Here is a 20,628-nt window from a genome sequence, read left to right as displayed (position 1 = left end):
TTCTCTACATCTCTCTCCTTCCTCTCTATCTCTCTCTTAATTTCAATCTCTCTCGTCATTAAAAAATAATAAAATAATCATGAGAGAGAGTGAGATTAAGTGAGAGATAGAGAGGAAGGAGAGAGATGTAGAAAAATATAGATGGAGAGGATCCAAGTCCGCAAAAGAGTTATTCAAAGTTCATTGTGTTTAGTATCAACACTAGAAACTGAATAAGCAAAATGTCTCTTGTAAGACTAGGTCAATGACAAACATCAAAATATAATCTGATTCCCCTTATGAAAATTCATAACAAAAATGATAAAATTCCAATATTGAACTCACTAATTTATTGCATAATAAATATCCCTATAGTACCTAAAATTTACACATATGGTAATACCATGTGACAGGAATTAAGTATCAATTAATAGTTTATTTGAAATAATAGCTTATCTTATGTCATTTTACTTTATTGCCCTTATGTGTTATATTTAAGAAACATTTGTGCTTCATTTGAAAATCAATCAAAATATTCAACAAAACACTTCTCTCTCAAAAACTCTCAATTTATCTTCATATAATTTCATAATTGTACCGGATTCTATTCTAAATCTTTGAATCCCTACTCTTGTGACTTGGATTTTACCGGTTTCGTCCCTAAAATCCATTTACAAGTTACATGCCACAAGACTATCTTATTTTAGATGCAACAAGTCAATGTGACAACCACTTACATGGCCAAAATCATCCGAGCAAACATGAATCTGTGTATTTCTAGAGGGGAAGTTTTAATATTTTTAATCAAATTTCTAATTTAATAGTCCAGAAACTCTTAGAACCGTGAATTGGACGTAACTCAACCCTACAAAATTGGCTTGTAAGGTGAGGATTGCCTCTTACTTATGAACATTTATTTAGGTCATCTCTCAACCGATATGGGACTCTTGACACACACCCTCGCACCAAGCACTATTGGACTTGGTGCGCGGAAATAAATGGTGGGTGGTCCGATAGCGGAAACCTGATAGCAGGTGGCCCAACGGATCGTGGATAGACTTTGATACCATCTTAGAATTGTGTATTGGGTGTAACTCAACCCTACAAAATCGACTTGTAAGGTGAGGATTGTCTCTTGCTTATAAACACTTACTCATGCCAATGCTGACCATTACAACATAAAAATTATTTAACAATAGTTTTTCTCATATTTTTTTAAAAACTTATAGAAAGTTTAGCCTAAAAAAATAGAAACAATAAAAAGATTTAGTTACTCTCACCAAAAAAAAAATAAAAAGATTTAGTTGCAATATTTTGATATAAAAATAAATTTTAATCTTTTAGTGAATATTTTAAGAAGATTGTATATCAAAAAAGATTTTGCTTCGAAAAAAAAGATTGTATATCAAAAAAACAAAATTAAAAAAGATTGGTTATTTTTTTACTTATATATAGACAGCAAATTGGTTAATCGATTCCCATAATTCATTCATTCATCGGAAGGAAGCAAAGCATAGTGTTTTTGGTTTTTGAACACTTCCGTCTAATACGTCGTCGTATGGAAGCAATTGAACCACAATCACTCAAGAAACGTCCCCTGGATCTATTCTCTCCACTTGATCAACAACTCGCTCCTCCCGATTCCGAAAGCAAGAAAATTCGTGTTTATTACAAAGTGAATGCCGAGTATGGTGGAATTCAAGAAAGCATTGCTCAACCTCAGACGAAGAATTCTGCTACAAAGAATCAGTCTCAAGAACCAGGGCTTGCTCTACTTCCAGGTCCATCAATGCCAAGCAGAGGATCTTCCAGGAATTTCTCAACATCTTCTTTGATGGAAAGAATGGAAAGTAAATGGCCACGACCTGATTGGCATGCACCATGGAAAAACTACAGAGTCATCAGTGGTCATTTAGGATGGGTGACATCTATTGCAGTTGATCCCAGTAATACATGGTTTGCTACTGGTTCTGCAGATCGAACTATCAAGATATGGGATTTAGCAACTGGTGTTCTAAAACTCACATTAACAGGTCACATCCAACAAGTAAGAGCACTTGCTATTAGCAACAAACATACCTACATGTTTTCTGCTGCTGATGATAAACAAGTTAAATGTTGGGATCTTGAACAGAACAAGGTTATTAGGTCTTATCATGGTCATCTCAGTGGTGTTTACTGCTTGTCTATTCATCCCGACGACAACAACATGTTAGTTACCGGAGGACGTGATTCTGTCTGCCGGGTTTGGGACATACGTAAACAAACCCAAATTCATGCTCTAGGTCATGACAATACTGTCTGCTCTGTGTTTACAACGGAAACGGACCCTTATCAAGTTGTTACTGGTTCTCATGATTCTACAATCAAGATGTGGGATGTTAGGTATTATGGTAAAACATTGCTAACTACACTTACAAACCATAAAAAGTCTGTTCGAGCAATGGCTCCACATCCTAAACAGCGAGCTTTTGCATCTGCATCGGCTGATAATATTAAAAAGTTCACACTTCCAAAAGGACAATTTTGTCACAATATGCTCTCTCAACAGAAAACTATTATCAATGCACTGGCAGTCAATGAGGAGGGTGTTATGGTTACCGGAGGTGACAACGGTAGTATGTGGTTCTGGGATTGGAAGAGTGGTCACAATTTCCAGCAATTACAAACAATTGTACAACCTGGTTCACTGGATAGTGAAGCTGGTATTTATGCTTTAACCTATGATATCACCGGTACGAGGCTTATATCATGTGAAGCCGACAAAACAATAAAAATGTGGAAACAAGATCAAAATGCCACTCAAGAAACACATCCCCTTAACTTCAGGCCTCCTAAAGACATCCGTCGGTTCTAGTTATGTATGTAGCCCGGCCTCATTTTGATTAGATGTGCTAGCTGTTACTTCATACTTAGCTTTTTAGCACACTTCTAATCATCTTAATTTGTAACATTTCTTTGAACTTGAATAAAGATTATTACTGCTTAGATTCATATGTATTTCAATATTCTATAGTTTTGCAAAATAAAATAGGGTTTCAGGTGAAAAGGAAATAAACAAACTTGTGTTTTATTGAGGTGTTCCTATTTTCTTGTTTTTACAACAAAGACTAAGAAATTCCGTTTTATGAGTAGTAATATACTCAACCAACTTAGTCAATAAAAATTAGAGTTATTTGATTGAGATTAACCGTTCAGATTTTAACGATAGAATTTTTATATTTGTAAATAACATGTCTCATTCATGTTAGTCGTTGTTTGGATGCCAAGAGCTGAAGAAAGACTCGTGTGACACACACAGGTGTGAGTCTACGTGAAGGGTTCAGATTTTAACGGCATTCATGGAGCTAATTTTGCATAGCTTTCACCCAATAGTCCATGTGTTATTGCTAGATAATGCATGGAGCTCACTTTGCATAGCTTTCACCCAACAGTCATGCTTAGAAGCTTCAGCGTAGTTGTTAGGCTCATTATCACTGAGAAGGGATAAACAGAATGTGGAATAAGAAGGGGAAAGATGATTATGACTGATAAATTTATTGATGGGATAAGGTGTCTTGTGAACTACATTATTGCAGTGGTAATCCACAAGGTGTGATGGTGGTCTTTTAGGTCTAGTGGATTGTCTGAGAGGGGTTGGTTGATCATGACTAGGTGTAGTGTCATGATTAGATTCAGATATATCAATAGAATTAGGATTAGTGTGATCCAGACATTGATCAACACTAACTGGTTCAGGAATAGAAAGACATTGATTGAGATTAACGGTTCAGATTTTAACGATAGAATTTTTATATTTTACAAAATTAGAACTGCATTAAAATTTAATTTGTGTGAATTTCATCTTACAATTTTGAGAGCAACTTACTAGACTGTACTTGGTGTTTTGATCTAGGGTGGTTTGTCTAGTAAGTACTAGTACTTCTAGTCAAAGTACTTATAAATCTACTCAGACTCGGAAGGGATTCGCAGACTATATTTATAGATTCATGATGACCAAAATTGTATTTAAGGTTTTGACAACCAAAAAATAGATTTCAAGACCAAATGAGTCTGATTCCTAATAGGAATTGGTGACCGAACTCTACATTATCGAGACTCATTCCTCTGAAAAACCAGAAGGTTAACATAAAAAAATTGAATTTTGTTTCACACAATAATTGTCACTCTTATATTTGTTTCACACCAATTAAATTTTGATTTTATTGTTTTTATCAAATTATCATTGTTCAACATAATATAAAATTTGATCTTACCAAATTTGAAAGATTTTGGATGGTAAAACGTCCCGTCTGAACAATGGTTGTGAAAATAAAGGTGGTGTACTCGCAAGACACTCTAATAGCAAGTTACTATTTGTGTGAATTCGAAGTGAGTGGTTTTAAAGTAAAGAATAATACCTGAGCTCTTTGCGCAAATATAAAGCCTCCGATGTGAGTCACAGTCATCATTGTGAAAATGGATATGATGACCTAAATATGACCGTCAGAATAACCGCCTAACATTAAACGTCAATAATCCTATTATAGACCGTTACTGTATATACGTAAAGATTTTTGTGACTATTTGGCAGGAGCACATGGTTCTGTGACTATTTGGACTGAACTAGAAAAACAGTAATAAACATATATATGAGTACTCTATGATCTTTCTCATGGGATTGCATGATCAGGTGTTTCGCATCTCTGCCTGCCGTTTCCACCAAAGGTAATCTCATTGTCCTAATATCTCATTTTTCTGTTGTTGTGCCTTACGGTGCAATGCTCGTTTTCTGTTTGATAAAATGTTTCAACCAAAATTTATGTAAATGAAATGAAGTAGGATAGGTTTTAATTAGTTTTGTATGAAAGTAAGTTGTTAATGCTTGTAATGGTTGAGGTTATTATGTTTCTTGTGCTTGTAAAATTCTACATATTTAGAAAAAAATGAGATGATTTTCAAGAGATCATGAGCTTCTAAATTCATGTTTTTATTCATGTGAATAATTTTATATTGTAAATCTAGCTAAGTATGTTGCTGAAAATGTGTTAGTCGGAGTGTCTAAGATATCAGTGGTTGGTTTTGTAGCAACTTCTGCCCCTCTTGTTCTTCCGGACACTGTAATTACTTCTGCTATTGGCATTGCAGTTGCCATGCCTTGCGCCTTCTTATTTTGTTAGATGTAATTGCACTCATAATTTAATGACTAAGTTGTTTCTCTCTAAGACTAGGCCTACTCCTCATAAACAGAGGGTACCCTGCAGGCATGTCACCAACACCAGAGATATTCTCGGTGTTTTTCCAGGTTTTAGAGGAATTTTAGAGATGAGATTAAGTGTAAGAGCATGTTTTTATGGCTTGACCATGTTATCTGCTGTTTCTTTCCTAGCATGTTACTTTCACCACATATTGGTAAGGGTTTTCGCCCCTTAAGCAAGTGGTCAGGAGTTCGATTCCTGACTCTGTATGGAAAAAAATCAGTTGAGAGGAGAGAACCCACTTTGTTTGCCCCATAGGTTCTCCGACGGATATTAATCATCGGTAACGACAGTATCAACTTCGTACCTATATTATGGTAACAACAAAAACAAAATCTTAATATTTGAAACGATCGACACAAATTAACTCAGATATCACAACTGGTCCCATACATAACATCAATAAGAACTTTGCAATTTGTCTAAAAAATAACATGCTGGAGTGTTGCAGCCTCTCCCTTCTAAGCATGCATCACAAATTTTGTCCGAACAGTATAGCCATTAACACAAATCACCATAGTAGCTTGCTCTTCATTACACTAACTTCACATGTCATAGTTTATCTGCCTTGAACTTCACTCAGAGTTACATTGTTGATTGAGTTAGATTGATGACTTTTTTGTGAAGATTCTGTACTTTTAGAATTTTGTCTATGAACAAATGCAACTTTTCCTGGAGGAGGAAGATGTGTAATCTCACTTATGAGCATTAAAACTACAGTTGATATATTTGGTCTTTCTCTTGGAAGTTCTTGCACACATAAAAGTCCTATGTGTATGCACCTCAACATGTTTCTCTCAACGCATGCATCCCATACTTCCGGATCTATTAGAGATATAATGTTGTCCTCTAACCATAACTTCCATGCCTAATAAGAAAAACACAATAATAAAATTATTAATAATAATAGTGAGATTCTTTATGAATATGATTCCAACACTGTTATTTTTGGTTAAAAAGTAGTCTTTTTCACCAATAGATCAGTGAAATCCACATAAATTTTAGACAATAATGAAGTGTTGAGAGTGTATTGCTAACAATTATTATCTCATGTATTAAGGACACGGAATATATGGACTTACAAAGCCTACAAGACTAAGAGAATCCTCGTTGTTATAAAAGCTACTATTTCTCCTTCCGCTAACAATCTCTAGCAATAAAACCCCAAAGCTATAGACATCTGATTTCTCAGAGAAAAGTCCCTCCATTGCATATTCAGGCGGCATATAACCACTGCATTTCAAACATATATTATAATAACACCAGTTAAAGTTAAACCACTGATTCCAACATTATAATGCCAAATGACATAGGATTACATACTATGTTCCAACAACCCTGTTTGTGTTAGCTTCGTTATCTTCTCCACCTTTAACTATTCTAGCTAAACCAAAGTCTGATATTTTTGCTAACTCTAACGTAGTCTATAAAATAATTTTTGGTAATGTACCATAATTTCTGTTGTATGAACATTTTTCTAAATTTATTGTTGAACTAATTTTTAGTGTTACTCAACTTTTTTTAATATACCTTTTAATATTACTCCTTCCGTTTCAAATTACTTGACTTTTTAGAAAAAAACAAGAAATTAAGAAAGTGTATTTTTGCACCTTATTTTCCTATTATAACCTTATTTTAATTCACCAATATTTTTTTTTTGCACTCACTTTCTCTTTCCAATAAATTTAATATGTCATGTATCAATTTTTTTTAAACAAATTATACAAAGAAGTTTAGTAAAAAAAAATACAATAAAAAGATTTAAAATGAAAATATTTAAAATAAGGAGGGTATAATAGACAAAATATAACATAAATTATCAAAAAGACAAGTAATTTAAAAAAAAAAAAAAAATTTCTAAAAAGTCAAGTAATTTGAAACGAAGGGAGTACATTTTTAATTTTTGTTAGAGGCTAATTAGACCTGGTTGAAGTTCTAGATATATATTGCATATTTGCATCCACAAGTAATCAATCTTTGTTAAGGTCAAACATATAGATATAGTGTAGTACATTAGGTTTCTTTAATCTCAAATCCTACCGAATAAATCAAACATTGTGTTTATTTTTCTTTACTTATCACACAACACAACACAACACAACACAACCATATTTTCTTTTGGCCAAAGTGTGTAAGTTAAATTAAAATCGATAACCTGAATCGAACACGATTCAGATGTCGTACTTCTCAAAAATATCTTGGACACATGTTAGACACCTGCTAATTGTGTCAACGTCATAGAAATATTTTGAATTATTTCCCAAATCTAATTAGAGTGTGGCATAGTTGCGAACGAGTTTGCGTTGTTTCGAAAAGTTCGAAGCAATGGACATGGACTCAAACTCCACAACTTATACATTGGTTTTCCTTGTTCTCACCTATGTGGAACTTCTAATTTCAATAGAAACTTGCTTTCACCAATGAGACCAACAATTTAAGAAAAAGATCTAAATCCTTTTATTGGCGATATATATTGTGTACTAGAAATTGAACAATTTGTCATTTTTTTAAATTTCTATTTCATCAACATTGTAAAATCCTTCAAAATCCTCAAAATAAGAAACATGGAAAAAAAAAAGAGAGTAGATAAGTAGATTACTTGTGGAACATCAATGGGTTGGTTAAGCTCTCCAGGAGTAATATCTCGAAATGGTGCTTGTTCTTTATCTTTGGTCAACTTCACATACCTTGACTTTTGATCTCCCATAATGTATTGCCACCTTTGATAATAACACAAAATTATACTTGAACAATAACATTTTAAATTTCAAATAATTATATTATAAATGCATAGAGAAGGTTAAAAATGACAATAAAAATGAAATTCACACATATCATCACAAACTTAGATCCTCTCTCTATGGTTAAACAAAAAAAAAAATCATGTATGTGTTTTAAATGAATTTTTTTGTTTCACCATTGTAAGAGAGGATCTGAAATCCAAATACACATCAATAGATATGATGAGTTTATAATAGAATGAATATTATATACTCCATCATGCATGAAGAATAAAGATATATAGAAGAAAATATGAGAGTGAAATGATGGTGAGATACCTTAAATGATACGACGAGATGATCAAAATCTAAAAATGTTGTAATTTGAGAGGAAAATGTGGTTTGATTGAATGAATGATTATCTTGATGCAATTTTTCAAATCTCGTTCTTGTTCAGATTTCCTCAACTATTTCTCAAGCCTCAATTAAAGAACATGTTTTTATGTACACATTTGTTTCATATTTTTTTTTTGTGCCTATTTTGTCATTTTTACTTTCTATTTCTGTGTGTGTCACACACACACTTAAAAATATAAAGATATAAAATGTCTACTTTTATATTTGACAAAAAAAATCATTTGTTATTATTTTAAGTCAGTTTTAAATAAGGGATAATTTTGTAAATTTGATATAATTTTCTCAAAGCAAAAAATATCGCTAACCTCTTTCTTTCTCGTAGAATAGTAGCACTTTTCATATATATATATATATATATATATATATATATATATATATATATATATATATATAGGGGGCTGCTAACTTAGACCCAGTTGGGTCTAAGTTAGCAAGGTGCACCTTTTGAGTTGGACAAAAATACCCATTTTTTTAATTTTTGAAAGAATAGAGCAACAGGGGCATTTCTGTAATTTTACCCAATAATACACGCGCCCCCCACTTCTTTTTCCCCCCCCAGGACACGTGGCAGCGTGTTATTGGACACAATCAGCGCGCGTGCATCACACGCGCCGAAATTAAGTGTGTAAGTTAAATTCATCTGAATCGTGTTAAATTAAAGTGTGTAAGTTATCGATTTTTTTAGATGTTTGATGTTTCATCCAATTTAAATTTAGTACGACTAAAAAGTTGTTAACTTTTAAAGTTAATCGAGCATTACAACATAAAAATTATTTAACAATAGTTTTTCTCATATTTTTTTAAATATACGCATAAAGATAGGAAAGAAAAAAAAACTTATAGAAAGTTTAGCCTAAAAAAATAGAAACAATAAAAAGATTTAGTTACTCTCACCAAAAAAAAAATAAAAAGATTTAGTTGCAATATTTTGATATAAAAATAAATTTTAATCTTTTAGTGAATATTTTAAGAAGATTGTATATCAAAAAAGATTTTGCTTCGAAAAAAAAGATTGTATATCAAAAAAACAAAATTAAAAAAGATTGGTTATTTTTTTACTTATATATAGACAACAAATTGGTTAATCGATTCCCATAATTCATTCATTCATCGGAAGGAAGCAAAGCATAGTGTTTTTGGTTTTTGAACACTTCCGTCTAATACGTCGTCGTATGGAAGCAATTGAACCACAATCACTCAAGAAACGTCCCCTGGATCTATTCTCTCCACTTGATCAACAACTCGCTCCTCCCGATTCCGAAAGCAAGAAAATTCGTGTTAATTACAAAGTGAATGCCGAGTATGGTGGAATTCAAGAAAGCATTGCTCAACCTCAGACGAAGAATTCTGCTACAAAGAATCAGTCTCAAGAACCAGGGCTTGCTCTACTTCCAGGTCCATCAATGCCAAGCAGAGGATCTTCCAGGAATTTCTCAACATCTTCTTTGATGGAAAGAATGGAAAGTAAATGGCCACGACCTGATTGGCATGCACCATGGAAAAACTACAGAGTCATCAGTGGTCATTTAGGATGGGTGACATCTATTGCAGTTGATCCCAGTAATACATGGTTTGCTACTGGTTCTGCAGATCGAACTATCAAGATATGGGATTTAGCAACTGGTGTTCTAAAACTCACATTAACAGGTCACATCCAACAAGTAAGAGCACTTGCTATTAGCAACAAACATACCTACATGTTTTCTGCTGCTGATGATAAACAAGTTAAATGTTGGGATCTTGAACAGAACAAGGTTATTAGGTCTTATCATGGTCATCTCAGTGGTGTTTACTGCTTGTCTATTCATCCCGACGACAACAACATGTTAGTTACCGGAGGACGTGATTCTGTCTGCCGGGTTTGGGACATACGTAAACAAACCCAAATTCATGCTCTAGGTCATGACAATACTGTCTGCTCTGTGTTTACAACGGAAACGGACCCTTATCAAGTTGTTACTGGTTCTCATGATTCTACAATCAAGATGTGGGATGTTAGGTATTATGGTAAAACATTGCTAACTACACTTACAAACCATAAAAAGTCTGTTCGAGCAATGGCTCCACATCCTAAACAGCGAGCTTTTGCATCTGCATCGGCTGATAATATTAAAAAGTTCACACTTCCAAAAGGACAATTTTGTCACAATATGCTCTCTCAACAGAAAACTATTATCAATGCACTGGCAGTCAATGAGGAGGGTGTTATGGTTACCGGAGGTGACAACGGTAGTATGTGGTTCTGGGATTGGAAGAGTGGTCACAATTTCCAGCAATTACAAACAATTGTACAACCTGGTTCACTGGATAGTGAAGCTGGTATTTATGCTTTAACCTATGATATCACCGGTACGAGGCTTATATCATGTGAAGCCGACAAAACAATAAAAATGTGGAAACAAGATCAAAATGCCACTCAAGAAACACATCCCCTTAACTTCAGGCCTCCTAAAGACATCCGTCGGTTCTAGTTATGTATGTAGCCCGGCCTCATTTTGATTAGATGTGCTAGCTGTTACTTCATACTTAGCTTTTTAGCACACTTCTAATCATCTTAATTTGTAACATTTCTTTGAACTTGAATAAAGATTATTACTGCTTAGATTCATATGTATTTCAATATTCAATAGTTTTGCAAAATAAAATAGGGTTTCAGGTGAAAAGGAAATAAACAAACTTGTGTTTTATTGAGGTGTTCCTATTTTCTTGTTTTTACAACAAAGACTAAGAAATTCCGTTTTATGAGTAGTAATATACTCAACCAACTTAGTCAATAAAAATTAGAGTTATATGATTGAGATTAACCGTTCAGATTTTAACGATAGAATTTTTATATTTGTAAATAACATGTCTCATTCATGTTAGTCGTTGTTTGGATGCCAAGAGCTGAAGAAAGACTCGTGTGACACACACAGGTGTGAGTCTACGTGAAGGGTTCAAATTTTAACGGCATTCATGGAGCTAATTTTGCATAGCTTTCACCCAATAGTCCATGTGTTATTGCTAGATAATGCATGGAGCTCACTTTGCATAGCTTTCACCCAACAGTCATGCTTAGAAGCTTCAGCGTAGTTGTTAGGCTCATTATTACTGAGAAGGGATAAACAGAATGTGGAATAAGAAGGGGAAAGATGATTATGACTGATGAATTTATTGATGGGATAAGGTGTCTTGTGAACTACATTATTGCAGTGGTAATCCACAAGGTGTGATGGTGGTCTTTTAGGTCTAGTGGATTGTCTGAGAGGGGTTGGTTGATCATGACTAGGTGTAGTGTCATGATTAGATTCAGATATATCAATAGAATTAGGATTAGTGTGATCCAGACATTGATCAACACTAACTGGTTCAGGAATAGAAAGACATTGATTGAGATTAACGGTTCAGATTTTAACGATAGAATTTTTATATTTTACAAAATTAGAACTGCATTAAAATTTAATTTGTGTGAATTTCATCTTACAATTTTGAGAGCAACTTACTAGACTGTACTTGGTGTTTTGATCTAGGGTGGTTTGTCTAGTAAGTACTAGTACTTCTAGTCAAAGTACTTATAAATCTACTCAGACTCGGAAGGGATTTGCAGACTATATTTATAGATTCATGATGACCAAAATTGTATTTAAGGTTTTGACAACCAAAAAATAGATTTCAAGACCAAATGAGTCTGATTCCTAATAGGAATTGGTGACCGAACTCTACATTATCGAGACTCATTCCTCTGAAAAACCAGAAGGTTAACATAAAAAAATTGAATTTTGTTTCACACAATAATTGTCACTCTTATATTTGTTTCACACCAATTAAATTTTGATTTTATTGTTTTTATCAAATTATCATTGTTCAACATAATATAAAAATTGATCTTACCAAATTTGAAAGATTTTGGATGGTAAAATGTCCCGTCTGAACAATGGTTGTGAAAATAAAGGTGGTGTACTCGCAAGACACTCTAATAGCAAGTTACTATTTGTGTGAATTCGAAGTGAGTGGTTTTAAAGTAAAGAATAATACCTGAGCTCTTTGCGCAAATATAAAGCCTCCGATGTGAGTCACAGTCATCATTGTGAAAATGGATATGATGACCTAAATATGACCGTCAGAATAACCGCCTAACATTAAACGTCAATAATCCTATTATAGACCGTTACTGTATATACGTAAAGATTTTTGTGACTATTTGGCAGGAGCACATGGTTCTGTGACTATTTGGACTGAACTAGAAAAACAGTAATAAACATATATATGAGTACTCTATGATCTTTCTCATGGGATTGCATGATCAGGTGTTTCGCATCTCTGCCTGCCGTTTCCACCAAAGGTAATCTCATTGTCCTAATATCTCATTTTTCTGTTGTTGTGCCTTACGGTGCAATGCTCCTTTTCTGTTTGATAAAATGTTTCAACCAAAATTTATGTAAATGAAATGAAGTAGGATAGGTTTTAATTAGTTTTGTATGAAAGTAAGTTGTTAATGCTTGTAATGGTTGAGGTTATTATGTTTCTTGTGCTTGTAAAATTCTAATTATTTAGAAAAAAATGAGATGATTTTCAAGAGATCATGAGCTTCTAAATTCATGTTTTTATTCATGTGAATAATTTTATATTGTAAATCTAGCTAAGTATGTTGCTGAAAATGTGTTAGTCGGAGTGTCTAAGATATCAGTGGTTGGTTTTGTAGCAACTTCTGCCCCTCTTGTTCTTCCGGACACTGTAGTTACTTCTGCTATTGGCATTGCAGTTGCCATGCCTTGCGCCTTCTTATTTTGTTAGATGTAATTGCACTCATAATTTAATGACTAAGTTGTTTCTCTCTAAGACTAGGCCTACTCCTCATAAACAGAGGGTACCCTGCAGGCATGTCACCAACACCAGAGATATTCTCGGTGTTTTTCCAGGTTTTAGAGGAATTTTAGAGATGAGATTAAGTGTAAGAGCATGTTTTTATGGCTTGACCATGGTATCTGCTGTTTCTTTCCTAGCATGTTACTTTCACCACATATTGGTAAGGGTTTTCGCCCCTTAAGCAAGTGGTCAGGAGTTCGATTCCTGACTCTGTATGGAAAAAAAATCAGTTGAGAGGAGAGAACCCACTTTGTTTGCCCCATAGGTTCTCCGACGGATATTAATCATCGGTAACGACAGTATCAACTTCGTACCTATATTATGGTAACAACAAAAACAAAATCTTAATATTTGAAACGATCGACACAAATTAACTCAGATATCACAACTGGTCCCATACATAACATCAATAAGAACTTTGCAATTTGTCTAAAAAATAACATGCTGGAGTGTTGCAGCCTCTCCCTTCTAAGCATGCATCACAAATTTTGTCCGAACAGTATAGCCATTAACACAAATCACCATAGTAGCTTGCTCTTCATTACACTAACTTCACATGTCATAGTTTATCTGCCTTGAACTTCACTCAGAGTTACATTGTTGATTGAGTTAGATTGATGACTTTTTTGTGAAGATTCTGTACTTTTAGAATTTTGTCTATGAACAAATGCAACTTTTCCTGGAGGAGGAAGATGTGTAATCTCACTTATGAGCATTAAAACTACAGTTGATATATTTGGTCTTTCTCTTGGAAGTTCTTGCACACATAAAAGTCCTATGTGTATGCACCTCAACATGTTTCTCTCAACGCATGCATCCCATACTTCCGGATCTATTAGAGATATAATGTTGTCCTCTAACCATAACTTCCATGCCTAATAAGAAAAACACAATAATAAAATTATTAATAATAATAGTGAGATTCTTTATGAATATGATTCCAACACTGTTATTTTTGGTTAAAAAGTAGTCTTTTTCACCAATAGATCAGTGAAATCCACATAAATTTTAGACAATAATGAAGTGTTGAGAGTGTATTGCTAACAATTATTATCTCATGTATTAAGGACACGGAATATATGGACTTACAAAGCCTACAAGACTAAGAGAATCCTCGTTGTTATAAAAGCTACTATTTCTCCTTCCGCTAACAATCTCTAGCAATAAAACCCCAAAGCTATAGACATCTGATTTCTCAGAGAAAAGTCCCTCCATTGCATATTCAGGCGGCATATAACCACTGCATTTCAAACATATATTATAATAACACCAGTTAAAGTTAAACCACTGATTCCAACATTATAATGCCAAATGACATAGGATTACATACTATGTTCCAACAACCCTGTTTGTGTTAGCTTCGTTATCTTCTCCACCTTTAACTATTCTAGCTAAACCAAAGTCTGATATTTTTGCTAACTCTAACGTAGTCTATAAAATAATTTTTGGTAATGTACCATAATTTCTGTTGTATGAACATTTTTCTAAATTTATTGTTGAACTAATTTTTAGTGTTACTCAACTTTTTTTAATATACCTTTTAATATTACTCCTTCCGTTTCAAATTACTTGACTTTTTAGAAAAAAACAAGAAATTAAGAAAGTGTATTTTTGCACCTTATTTTCCTATTATAACCTTATTTTAATTCACCAATATTTTTTTTTTGCACTCACTTTCTCTTTCCAATAAATTTAATATGTCATGTATCAATTTTTTTTAAACAAATTATACAAAGAAGTTTAGTAAAAAAAAATACAATAAAAAGATTTAAAATGAAAATATTTAAAATAAGGAGGGTATAATAGACAAAATATAACATAAATTATCAAAAAGACAAGTAATTTAAAAAAAAAAAAAAAATTTCTAAAAAGTCAAGTAATTTGAAACGAAGGGAGTACATTTTTAATTTTTGTTAGAGGCTAATTAGACCTGGTTGAAGTTCTAGATATATATTGCATATTTGCATCCACAAGTAATCAATCTTTGTTAAGGTCAAACATATAGATATAGTGTAGTACATTAGGTTTCTTTAATCTCAAATCCTACCGAATAAATCAAACATTGTGTTTATTTTTCTTTACTTATCACACAACACAACACAACACAACCATATTTTCTTTTGGCCAAAGCCAATCATAAAAGATAAGAACTAACATTAGTGGTTGTCCTTCTTGTTTTAGAATTAATTATATACGTCATGTTTAATTCCACTCCACAGGACTAACCACAGAAAAAATAGTAACTAAGATTTATAATTTTGAAGAGTTTAACGGGCATACATCATTGACATAAAATACAATTTTAGACTGACATTCAATAATGTTTTTTTATTTATTAGATGTAGTGTTAAATTGTTAATTAATCCTTAAATTAAAGTGTGTAAGTTATCGATTTTTTTAGATGTTTGATGTTTCATCCAATTTAAATTTAGTACGACTAAAAAGTTGTTAACTTTTAAAGTTAATCGAGCATTGGATTCTGAATAAATAAAGAGTGGAGTACTCTTTGGATGGTTCTGGGATAAATTTAAGTTTTACAAGTCATTAGCACAAAAAACTTAACATGGAAGGATGGATGAAAACGTACATAGATAAGTGGTGACCCTAAAGGAATCCAAAGACACGTTGGAATGATACCCTTATTAGTTAGTTATACATTTGTTTGTTTGTTTGGTTGTTTTTTCTTAGTGCTTTTGTTCAACTTGAATTGTGACTCTTATATATATATTATCACCAACCATAAAGTGAGGATGAGGAAATGCATTCTCTTTTTTGTGAAGTGAACAATTTTAGTTTAAAGTGTAAAGTTAGTATTTGTTGGCGCAGCAAGAAGCACTCACACACACACTTGAATCACAGCAGGCTTGCAAAACACACACACACTGCACAGGCTCAGGCTTGCCAATGAGCACAGTTGCAGATTCACAACTTTTGCAAGCTTGATCAAATTGAATGGAAAAGAATGAAGAAGAATTGATGATATGAATGTGTAGAAGAAGATGATAAAATGTAGAGAAAAAGAGAGTTTTTATTCATCCACTTGGGGCACAAAAGAAAGGGTTACAACCACTAATTGATGCATCTAGTGCATTTATACTTTGCTTGACACACCAAGCAATTACAATCAAAAATTAAAACTAACCCCTAACAAACTCTCTAACTAACTTCTAGAGACACTTCTAACTAACCACAATGGTTTGTTAGCTTAACTAACTAACAAACTAACCAATTACTTGCCACCTAAGCTATTGGTTGTAACAAACTTATGTTTACTTACTCAACAAGTAACAACTTAGAGATATGAATTACACAATGAATTTCACAAAATTCAACACTCCCCCTTAATTCATACTCTCTAAGGATCTTATGCCCATCAAGCCTTTCAACCTTAAGAAGGTTTCCACTGTCACAGCCTTGGTTAGCACATCTGCAATCTGCAGCTCTGTCCTGCAATGTTCTAGCTTGAGCCTTCCATTGCTTACCTGCTCTCTCAGATAATGGAATCTCATTTCTATATGCTTGCTCCTGCCATGAGCCACTGGATTCTTAGCCAAATTAATTGCAGATAGGTTGTCAACTTTGAGTGTTACTGAACTACACTCCACATTGCTTATCTCTGTGATCAAATTGCTTAACCAAACACCTTGACAAGCACTTAGGGAAGCAGCAATGTATTCAGCTTCACAAGTAGATAAAGCTACCACTGGTTCTTTCCTTGAGCACCATGAAATTGGTGCACCACCATACAGAAAGATGTAGCCAGCTGTGGATTTTCTGTCATCCTTGTCTCCACACCAATTTGAATCAGTGTATCCAACCAAATCAAAGTTGCTTCCATCTGGTGTTTGAAAAACAATTCCATTGTCTAGTGTCCCTTTAATGTACCTTAAGATTCTCTTTGCTGCAGACAAATGAGACATCTTAGGCCTTTCCATGTATCTACTGACTATGCCAACACTATAGGCTATATCAGGCCTAGTGTTGCATAGATACCTCAAAGATCCAATGAGTCTTCTGTACTCAGTTGAATCCACATCTCTTTCATCTGTTTCTTTAGTCAACTGAAGTCTTGGTTCTGATGGAGTAAGTGCTGGATTGCATTTATCCATTTCAAACCTCTTCAAAATCTCACTTGCATACTTTCTCTGATGCAATATTAAGCCTTCACTAGTTTTCTGAAATTCAATCCCTAAGAAATATGAAATGTGACCAAGGTCAACCATTTCAAATTCCTTCATCATGTCCACTTTGAATTTGCTGATTTGAGCCTCATTGCTTCCAGTAATTAACAGATCATCAACATATAGGCACAGTAAAATTGTATCACTGGTTGCAGACTTCATCACATACACTCCATGCTCAGTTATACATTTACTGAAGCCAATATCACTCAAAAATCTGTCTATTCTTTTGTTCCAGGCCCTTGGAGCTTGCTTAAGCCCATACAGTGCTTTGTTCAGCTTGTATACCTTTGATTCATTTTCTTTATCTATGAACCCTGATGGTTGAACCACATATACTTCCTCTTCAAGTGGACCATTCAGAAAAGCACATTTTACATCCATTTGATGCATTGACCATCTATTGTAATGTGCTAATGCAGTCACTAACCTTATTGTCTCCATTCTAGCAACTGGAGCAAACACCTCATTGAAGTCTATTCCTTCTTTCTGCAGGAAGCCTTTCACTACTAGCCTTGCCTTATGCCTTGTTATTTCACCTTTAGGGTTCACTTTCACCTTGTAAACCCACTTCACACCAATTGCTTTCTTATCATCTGGAAGGTTAACTAACTTCCAAGTGTTGTTTCTTTCTATTGACTCAATTTCTTCATTCATAGCAGCTAGCCATTTCTCATCTTTTACTGCATCTTCAAAGTTCACTGGTTCAGTTTCTGCATTGAATGCCAAGTGAACTAAATCACCCTCAGTAGTGATCTCATTATCTCTTGTAATGATGCAGTCATTGAGTCTTACTGATGGAACTCTGGCCCTTGTTGATCTTCTCAGTTCATTGTCACTAACAGCTTCTTCTGTCACTACTTGATCATTATCAAACACAATGCTTACTGAATCTTTTCTTCTATTATTTGACCAGTCCCATTCTTTCAACTCATCTATGATAACATCTCTACTAATAACTATAGACTTGCTTATAGGATTGTAGAGTCTGTATCCACCAGTTGAATGATATCCAACCATTATCATCATTTCACTCTTGTCATCTAGCTTTCTTCTTGTCTGATCAGGAATGTGTCTATAAGCTATAGAACCAAACACCTTCAAATGACTCACATTAGGTTTGTTCCCAGACCAGCATTCTTCAGGAGTTACATTGTTTAATCTTTTGGTAGGACATCTGTTAAGCACATAGCAGGCAGTGTTCACTGCTTCACCCCACAATTCCTTTGGTAAATGCTTACCTTTAAGCATGCATCTTACCATATTCATTATGGTTCTATTCCTTCTCTCAGCACTTCCATTCTGTTGAGGTGTATAGGGTGGTATCACTTCATGAATAATGCCTTCTGCTTCACAAAATTCAGTGAATTCACCTGACACATATTCACCTCCCCCATCAGTCTTTAACACTTTCAGCTCATGACCACTTTGCTTTTCAACCATAGACTTGAATCTCTTAAAAACATTAAACACTTCACTTTTCTTGTTGATAAGATAAGTCCATAGTTTTCTGCTGTAATCATCAACAAATGATACAAAGTATCTATTTCCACCTGTTGAATCAACTTGCATTGGTCCACATACATCAGAGTAGATCACTTCCAATACACACTTGGTTCTACTCATCACATGCTTATTGAAGCTGTCTCTGTGTTGCTTGGACTGTACACAATCTTCACATATTTCATTTGGAATTTGAATTTTAGGCAAGCCAGATACCATGTGCTTACTATGCATCATGTTTAAATCTCTAAAATTCAAGTGTCCAAATCTATAATGCCAAGTCCAATCATCTTTCTCTACTGCTGTAGCCAAACACTTATGATCCAATACATTGAGTTCAATTTTGAAAGTCCTATTTTTTGACATTGGAGCTTTCAAAATTAACTTTCTGTTTGAATCCATTAATCTCATCATATTGTCTTCTATGGCTATCTTATAATTCTTCTCTAGCAGTTGGCCTATGCTAAGAAGGTTGCATTTCATACCTGGTATATAGAGTACATCATTGATGAAGGCTTCATCACCATTCTTGCTTCTGATGCACACAACTCCTACACCTTCTGAGTTCAATGTGCTATCATTTGCAAATTTCACCTTGTTTTTGTGTGATTGGTTGAAGCTGGTAAACCAATCCTTTCTTCCTGTCATGTGTGTTGAACAGCCTAAATCCAAGTACCATTCCTCACCACAGCTCATATCTTCTTTAGTTGTTACCATGAACATCACAGGGTCATCATTGTCATCTTGCTTAGCTATCTTTGCCTCATCATCTTGTGACTCTTTCTTGGACCAACACTCATCAGCAAAGTGTCCATATTTCTGGCAATTGTAACACTGAACATTGCTTTTATCAAATCTTTTCTTGCCACCTCTTCCACCTCTTCCACCTCTTCCACCTCTTCCATTAAAACCACCTCTTTGATTTTCATTCTTTTGATTTGTGTTACTAGATTCTGGTTTATCTTTGTTACCAGCATTGTTGTGCCCTCCTCTCCCTTTGTTACCATTCCATTTACCCTTTCCCTTCTTATCTTTGTAATTCTGTTGAGCCTGCAGAGCAATTTCACTTTTAGACTTATCAGAATTTCTCTGATTCATTCTTTGTTCATGTGCTTCTAAAGATCCCTGTAATTCTTCAACTTTCATGCTATCAAGATCTTTAGATTCCTCAATAGCTGCTACTACATAATCAAACCTTGGAGATAATGATCTCAGAATCTTCTCTACTCTCATTGAACAAGACACAGTTTCACCACATGCTTTCATTTCATTAACCAGTTTTGCAACTCTAGTAAAGAAATCACTTACAGTTTCTTTATCCTCCATTAGCAGCTGTTCAAATTGTCTTCTTAGGGTTTGTAATTTCACTTTCTTTACCTTCTGATCACCAGCATAAGCTGCAGCCAAAATATCCCAAGCATGTTTTGCAGACTCACAGTCACCAACTTTCTCAAATATATCTGGACTTACACTTTGATGGATTATGAATAAGGCTTTGAAGTCCTTCTTCTTCAACTCTTTGTGCTGAGTTTTTTGATTTTCTGTTGCTCCATCTGTGAGTGGATCCACACCATTGGTAACTTGATCCATCACATCTTGATAGTTGAACAAGACTTTCATCTGCTTGCTCCAACTGTCATAGTTCTTTCCATCCAAGACTGGTAAATTTGCAGGGAATTGACCATTGTTGAAGGTTGCCATGGTTATAGCACGAACCAGGCTCTTGATGCCAGTTGTTGGCGCAGC

General features: G+C 34.2%; 3 protein-coding genes across 3 annotated transcripts; 2 read left to right on the top strand and 1 right to left on the bottom strand.

Moving 5' to 3' along the window:
* Nucleotides 1–1,373: 1,373 nt before the first annotated feature.
* On the top strand, nucleotides 1,374–2,980 carry LOC123899908 (protein pleiotropic regulatory locus 1-like). The gene has a single exon (XM_045951173.1). It carries the CDS (start codon nucleotides 1,538–1,540, stop codon nucleotides 2,834–2,836), a length of 1,299 nt encoding a protein of 432 aa, XP_045807129.1. The 5' UTR covers nucleotides 1,374–1,537; the 3' UTR covers nucleotides 2,837–2,980.
* A 2,725-nt stretch (nucleotides 2,981–5,705) lies between these two features.
* On the bottom strand, nucleotides 5,706–7,923 carry LOC123896721 (G-type lectin S-receptor-like serine/threonine-protein kinase At1g11330). Its single transcript, XM_045947076.1, has 4 exons — nucleotides 7,816–7,923; nucleotides 6,540–6,640; nucleotides 6,299–6,449; nucleotides 5,706–6,084 (listed from the first exon to the last, which is right to left on the bottom strand). The coding sequence occupies exons 1-4, from the start codon at nucleotides 7,921–7,923 to the stop codon at nucleotides 5,776–5,778; spliced, it is 669 nt and encodes a 222-aa protein (XP_045803032.1). The 3' UTR covers nucleotides 5,706–5,775.
* A 1,556-nt stretch (nucleotides 7,924–9,479) lies between these two features.
* LOC123899906 (protein pleiotropic regulatory locus 1-like) lies at nucleotides 9,480–10,859 on the top strand. The gene has a single exon (XM_045951172.1). The coding sequence runs from the start codon at nucleotides 9,526–9,528 to the stop codon at nucleotides 10,822–10,824; it is 1,299 nt and encodes a 432-aa protein (XP_045807128.1). The 5' UTR covers nucleotides 9,480–9,525; the 3' UTR covers nucleotides 10,825–10,859.
* The last annotated feature ends 9,769 nt before the right edge of the window (nucleotides 10,860–20,628 follow it).

The sequence above is a fragment of the Trifolium pratense genome, linkage group LG7 (genome assembly GCF_020283565.1).
Source record: "Trifolium pratense cultivar HEN17-A07 linkage group LG7, ARS_RC_1.1, whole genome shotgun sequence".
Classification (NCBI taxonomy): Eukaryota; Viridiplantae; Streptophyta; class Magnoliopsida; order Fabales; family Fabaceae; genus Trifolium; species Trifolium pratense.
Note: the sequence above shows the minus strand (reverse complement) of the source record. Positions and strands in the feature narration are given on the sequence as shown.